Source organism: Mizuhopecten yessoensis, unplaced genomic scaffold (assembly GCF_002113885.1).
Source record: "Mizuhopecten yessoensis strain PY_sf001 unplaced genomic scaffold, ASM211388v2 scaffold4805, whole genome shotgun sequence".
NCBI lineage: Eukaryota > Metazoa > Mollusca > Bivalvia > Pectinida > Pectinidae > Mizuhopecten > Mizuhopecten yessoensis.
The window spans coordinates 440,329-448,208 of NW_018405730.1; the positions used below are offsets into that span (position 1 = coordinate 440,329).

The 7,880-nt window shown below is 35.7% G+C and overlaps 1 protein-coding gene across 1 annotated transcript; it reads left to right on the forward strand.

Moving 5' to 3' along the window:
* Positions 1–6,211: 6,211 nt before the first annotated feature.
* Positions 6,212–7,519, forward strand: LOC110449736 (protein yellow-like). Its single transcript, XM_021496792.1, has one exon. It carries the CDS (start codon positions 6,212–6,214, stop codon positions 7,517–7,519), a length of 1,308 nt encoding a protein of 435 aa, XP_021352467.1.
* Positions 7,520–7,880: the final 361 nt, after the last annotated feature.

Here is a 7,880-nt window from a genome sequence, read left to right on the forward strand (position 1 = left end):
ATTTTTGTGATTATCTTACCTGTTGTAGTGACGGTTCACTTTTATGATTATCTTAACTGTTGTAGTGACGGTTCACGTTTGTGATTATCCTAACTCTTGTCCTAAGAGTTGTTGTGACGGTTCACTTTTGTGATTAGTCTAACTGTTGTCCTAACTGTTGTAGTGACGGTTCACTTTTGTTATTATCCTAATTGCTGTAGTGACTGTTCACTTTTGTGATTATTCTAACTGTTTTAGTGACGATTCACTTTTTTGATTATCCTAACTGTTGTAGCGACGGTTCTCTTTTGTGGTTATCCTAGTTCTTGTCCTAGGTGTTGTAGTGACGGTTCACTTTTGTGATTATCCTTACTGTTGTAGTGACGGTTCACTTTTGTGATTATTCTAACTGTTTTCCTAACTGTTGTAGTGACGGTTTACTTTTGTGATTATCCTAACTGTTGTAGAGACGGTTCACTTTTGTGATTATCCTAACTGATGTCCTAACTGTTGTAGTGACGGTTCACTTTTGGGATTATCCTAACTGTTGTCCTAAGTGTTGTAGTGACGGTGTTTTGTGATTATCCTAACTGTTGTAGTGACGGTTAACTTTTGTGATTATCCTAACTGTTGTAGCGACGGGTCACTTTTGTGATTATCCTAACTGTTGTCCTAAGTGTTGTAGTGACGGTGTTTTGTGATTATCCTAACTGTTGTAGTGATGGTTCACTTTTGTGATTATCCTAATTGCTGTAGTGACGGTTCGCTTTTGTGATTATCCTAACTGCTGTCCTAATTGTTGTAGTGACGATTCACTTTTGTGATTATCGTAATTGCTGTAGTGACGGTTCACTTTTCTGATTATCCTAACTCTTGTAGAGACGATTCACTTTTGTGATTATCCTAACTGTTGTAGTGACGGTTCACTTTTGTAATTATCCTAATTGTTGTAGCGACGGTTCACTTTTGTGATTCTCCTAACTGCTGTCCTAACTGTTGTAGTGACGGTTCACTTTTGTGATTCTCCTAACTGCTGTCCTAACTGTTGTAGTGACGATTCACTTTTGTGATTATTCTAACTGTTTTCCTAACTGTTGTAGTGACGGTTTACTTTTGTGATATTATCCTAACTGTTGTAGTGACGGTTAACTTTTGTGATTATCCTAACTGTTGTAGTGACGATTCTCTTTTGTGATTATCCTAATTGCTGTAGTGACGGTTCACTTTTGTGATTATTCTAACTCTTGTCCTAACTGTTGTAGTGACGGTTCACTTTTGGGATTATCCTAACTGTTGTCCTAAGTGTTGTAGTGACGGTGTTTTGTGATTATCCTAACTGTTGTAGTGACGATTCTCTTTTGTGATTATCCTAATTGCTGTAGTGACGGTTCGCTTTTGTGATTATTCTAACTGTTTTCCTAACTGTTGTAGTGACGGTTTACTTTTGTGATTATCCTAACTGTTGTAGTGACGGTTCACTTTTGTGATTATCCTAACTGTTGTCCTAAGTGTTGTAGTGACGGAATTAGAATTTACCTTAAAAATATCTATAAATACTTGTAATCACCTGACGGTTGTCATGACGGTTAAGTTTGTTTATCGTTTCTCACACTGGTAAAGTGTCCGAGTTCTGTATATCATCTCAATCCATGGTTGTCTTTCTGGTGGCTATTGGAACAAGTAAAGCTGCCTGTAGCTGGCTGAGATTAATGGCAACTCCTCAACGAAACGTAAGAGATGTTAATTAGTCGATGAAAATGTATGCATAAAACCCATCTAAAATTTAAGATAAAGAGTATAACTTGAATATTTTAGGGCAGAACGTCACTCAACCGCATCATTATTATCGTATATGATCGCCCCAATCTCGAAGTTACAATGTAACTGCAAAAAGGACGCATTTCTGTATAGGGATCACACTTATGCTTACTATCAACCGCATATATGCACGTATATTTCAACACACTTTAAGCAAAATAAAGTAACCGGCTGCCCCATATTTCCAAACTTTATATTTACTTTCTATCTAATTTAATTCAAGAACTCTTCTCGCCTGAACTATTTTAACACGGACGCGGTTGTCAATATATTGTGTGGATTGTAACAATTTATTGATTAGAAGAGGGTATGAATTACATATAAATGCTAGACCAAGAAGAAGTTTGATTTCTTGTCTGAATAAGCGAACAAAACACTGATAAATTACAAAGTACCTGAGTTGATAAGTGTAGGAGTATTTTCGAACACACAATCTGTATTGTTTGTATACCTCTAGTTCGGAAATATGACAACACGATGCAACGATTGTTACAACATGTAGCTGTACCGTCTTGTACAAAAAAGAAAAATGAATTAATCTATGAGCTTTATAATAAATCATATTATGCTCCGCCGTTGCCGATTTTATTTATATTCTTATATGCCGTAAATGGAGCTGTTCATTGCATATTCCTATACCAGTGCCCTTATGATCTTTCGATATTTCTTTAATTTCATTAAACTAAGTATGTCAAAAAGATTTCATGTATATTTTTATATCTAAAATTAAGGTCTGGACTTGAATGTACACTTATGTGGACGGACATCTCCAACATTCCATGATAGCATTGCCAATCTCAGTAAATCATTAAAAGTAGGTACACCATGACAGAATTTTTACTTATCCTAAGCTTCCTTAACTCATTCACCGCTGAAGACACATTTAAACTCTTCCAATTCAAAGGTTGGAATAGTTCATTATGAAACTTCAGGGTGAATGATTTAAAGATCACTGGCATTTTCGACTGCAATATGGCAGCTTTAGGAATGACAACCATAACTTAAAATGGTAGTTACAGATGATTTTTTTTGTACAATTTTGCTTTCTTTATTGTACGCTGTGCATATGTTTATGACGAAGCTTACCATAGAAAACTGATTTGAAAAACAATGACGTAACTGGAACGTGATTTTGTTGTAAAGAAATATTACACCAACACGTAAACAAATGTCGTTAGATAATATTGCCTCTTGGTTTTCAGTGTGCACAAACACAACTCCAGCTGGTGAAGGAGAACATGCATATTTTATTATTCATGATAAATTATATCATTGTATATATGTCACCAGCTGTCTCCATTCCAAACAGCTCTGAGGAAATATAAATAATACATGATAAAGGCCATTCACGAGTTACTTTGGTTCTATTTTAAATAGATATGCAAATCCAGGTGTTTCCTTTCCTTACTATTTCTTTCGAATATTCAGAATAAACAAGTAGAGCCATAACAAAATATTGTTTACATTTTAGTATTTGTTTGTGTATTTGTTTATTTTCCTGTACGTCCTCGAAATACCTAAGGTCATATAAAGACAGTCATACAAACAAAGCATTTGTATCTGTTTTAGGTTCAGATTTTATTGTATTTCCCCAGAATATTTTAAGAGAGAACCTAGGGTGGGATAACCCGGATTATCTCTCTTACATCATGTAGCCTCACGCAGAAGGCCAAACAATGCATTTATCAGTAGATAAATATTGTGGCTAATCTCAGGTTTTGTAGAAAATGTACAGATACCAGAAATGCGTATAGACTACTATTATTATTTAACATGTGAGCTTATCACTAGATATACGATTTAAGGATGCAACTATTTTAGTTAGTCAATGAAAAAGCCAAACAACATAGACATTTTAATCCACGTTTAAACCACAAAACCATTTCATCTCTTTAGTAATCAGTGGTAGTAAAGGTCAAAGTAAAGGTCAAAGTGAAGGTTAAAGGTCAAATTGAAACAAGTCTAAATTGCTCCGGGAACATAATGAAGAAATAATACAAAAAGAGAAAGGTGCCTAAAATTACACATTTACAAGCAACAACGGGTAATTAATGATTGGAAAATACATTCTAACTACGACCAACATTGAAAGTATCTTTCCATTGTTTTCCATTGAAATGTGTAATTTGTGTCCAAAATGTATACCTCATATGTGTAGTAGCCGATACTTTATAGAATAAAGTGACGCTAAAAGCTTACCTTGGAAATGTAAAATCTAAATGTATGGTGTTCGATATATCCTGTTAAATAACGTTGGCAAATTACAAACATCTTAATGGTATCAGCAACATACATACCAGTAAGTAATAATATCTTGGCGACGGTAAAAACACCAACCTTCACAATGACAGTATTGTACATGGTTATATATATATATATAGGTAGAGAGGAGGTAAGGGATGGGTGTGTAGATTTAATTTCTGTCAATTTCCTGGGCTCATTTTATAGGATATGTTTGTAATATAAGAATATTACCACCAAGATAGCAATGGCACCAAGAGGCCCAAGAGGTATGTATCGTTCATCTATTATTTAGCTGTGTTGACAAAATGTATAGTTCATATTGAAAATAAAGTTATAAGAATATCTACAATAATTAATTAGGAATAGGGAAGTAAATTTTGTTGAAAATGAACACGAAAGACCTTCATCCCTTGGTCCGCGTTGGCCGAATGTTAAAGGGCGTCTACCCCTTTATACCACTAGGTCGCGGGTTAAGTGGGGGCAGTAACCAGCGTGCTAGTCGCAGGTCGGTACTTGTTCTCAGGGCACTCCGGTTTTCCTACACCACCAAAACATCTCACGTTCGTAATAAGACGTACACGTGTAAAACACTTACGAACTCCCATCCTTTGAATTTCAGGCCGACTGATTCACTATAGTAGGCATCGTGGTTCTTGACAAGAAGTCATTTGAAGTTTTCGACTCATTTGACCTACATGTATGTGATCATGAATATCGGCAAAGGTCACTACTTATTGTAACAAAATGAATTCGCATCTTATAACAGACACACGTTTTATTTGTAATTTTGTTTATTTCTTCCGTGTTATGTATCCTAAATAGAGAGAGAGAGAAGAAGAAGGTTTCCATCTAAGTAACAAACCCCTTTGATTTGAACAATCTAGCCTTTCACTCCAGTGAACTGTACAAATCAAACATGTCCGCAGGCACTCCGGTCATTGATACCTTGTCCAGCTATCGCATTCCTTTCACTTTGTCAATATTAGCGTGGTCACTCTGAGGTTTTCGACAAGCTAACTATTCTAGTCTAGGATTATGTTGGAATGTTACAGATAACACAAAATAAGATATCATACCAATTTACACTACTTTGTTAAAGTATGGTTAGTTTAACGAAGAAATGTTATTTTGAAAGAAAAAATGGTGACCGGTTGAAGCTTTGTCGCTAACTTTACTGTATTGTATTCTTATTTCCCACAGAGAAATATAACACTTAGATCGATGTATATGAGTGATTATTTCACTAAAAGATATCCGGAGAAAATAAACATTTTTACAAAATAAGCAACTGGTACGAGGTGGAAAATAACACGTTGTCCCCGATATCGAAAGGCAAGCTATCACCTACCAGTATATCGAGGTCCAAATGCTTACAACGGATTTTATGGACATCAAAGCGACTACTAGTTTAACGACAATTCATTGGAGCAACATGTTTTGTCGAAAATATTACTAATTATCAGATTTATCTGATAAATGTTTGAAATGTCTTGCCGTGTTTGCTTTCTAGAGGTGTATGGGTAGCAAATTGAAAATTACTGGGGCTTAATCTCGAATACAACTACAAAAATTGCAAATATTTCAATTTCAGAACTGTTACGCTTCTTATATTCTTTAATGTATATCAAATAAAGCAACATAAAGGACTTTCTGGTATAGAGTTACTTACCCTTGCAATGTATTCATCCTTCATTTTGATACTTTATATTTGTTTATTGTTTATAATTCCCGAAAAGAAACATTCTTTTCCACTGACAAAGTCCCGAATTCTGTATTTTGTTTCTTGTATTATTTTTTTCGAAAACTGAAATTTTGAACAAATCCAAAAATGTGTTTAACGTAGAATAATGCTGTAGAAAATGAATATAATAGTGCAGTGGAAATAATTGATGGTACTCTGATGAAGTTTAATAAAAAAAAAAAAAAAAAAAAACCACTGACTGGGGACAANAATATTAGAAAGTGTATCTAGTGACCTGAAATAGGACCACATTCCATTGTTTCCATGTACACTGTGTCACATTTCAACAATGACCGGTAACCTACATGTTTGTACGTTCAGGAGCATACAGAGACCATGAAAGTATGTAGGGCAATTTCGGGGGCAGTCAACATACGATTTCCTCGACGAATAGCTATATAAAATATAACTATGGTCATGTGTTCTGTAATGGCAGCCTTGGGGAATTATATCTTCACGCTTGTCATCTTAATTCTACCAACTGTGCAGGGTAAGCTTGATGGACAAGCGCAGATTGTCTACCAATGGAAGTCCCTTGATTACTCATGGCAAAACGACACTGCAAAGCAACAGTATATCACAGACAAGCGATTCATTGTGGAAAATAATATCATTACTGGAGTTAAAGTACTCGATGGAAGCGTTTACGTGACCGTGCCAAGATGGAAACCAGGCGTCCCATCGACGCTTAACAAAGTAATTATCAATCCGACAGATACAAATGAGAATATTTTGGAGCCATTTCCTAATTGGAAAATGCAAACTTTGGGGGATTGTGACGCACTCCAATATGTCCAAAGCATGGAGATTGACCCCAACACTGGACACATGTGGATAATAGACTCTGGACGAATCAATAGACTAACTGACCAGCCACAAAACCTCTGTCCTGCTAAATTGGTTATCTACGACGTCCGAAATGACCAGCTCGTTCACGTCCACGAGTTTCCCGACGCAGTTGTTTCCAGAGCGTCTAATTTTATGAACGACATTGTTCTTGATTACGTCAATGGTGTTGCCTCATTTGCATACATCACAGACACGGCTGATGCCAAACTGTATGTGTATGACTGCCAACGGAATACGTCGTATTTTTTCAAACATCCGTCCATGGGAATCGAACCCGGGACAGAGACAATTAATATTGGAGATAATCAAGTAATAACGAGCGCCACCATTGACGGAGTAGCAATGAGCTCCGATTTCCGGTTCCTGTACTACTGCGCACTGAATGGCTACTCATTATATAGAGTTTCAACGGCATTGCTTAGAAATCAATCATCGATCTTGTCTGTTGAAACCGTTGGCCGAAAAATTGACCTCACAGACGGGATGGTTTTCACTGATAAGGCTTTATATTTCGGAGGCTTGACCACGAATGCTCTTTATAAGTGGTCAACCAGTCGGGTCAAGTACAGTGCGTTTAATCAAGAAATGGTCATCTCCGATGAAACAAATCTACGCTGGGTGGACACTATTGCTGTTGATGACCGTCAGAATCTTTGGCTAGTTGCCAACGGATTGGACATGTTTGTGTCAAGAAGAAGAAACATTACAAAAACAAATATATTCATTTGGAAAATACCAGTAGGAGAGAACGGATACCTGTCTGCTGCAATATCACGAACAAGAGACAATATTTCAAAAGGAAATATGAAAAATGTAGCTTGTAATACAGTGTTATTGTCAGCGTTGACTTTATTCATCATTGTATCGTTTATACTACAAAACAAATGATGTTACTTTTTATCTGTTAAATTGTATTTCCCGAATATACTGTTTAGTTGGTAATATTCGCGGGAGGTTAAATTTCTTTATATTTGCGGTCAACAAAGATAGCACTAAGTTAAAAATTAAAATAGAAATATCATATCTTTCAAATGTTTTGTCTCACAAAATAAAGATGGATATCGTTTTGAAATTTATTTATTTATTTATTGATCTGATTGTTTATCGATTTTTAACATATATATAAATATGAGTTATAAATGATTGCAGGTCGAGATGGAATAAATAAGGTACGTTTATGGGACGACTAACGTTTATGGGACGACTAACGTTCATGGGACGACTAATGTTTATAGGGCGACTAACGTTT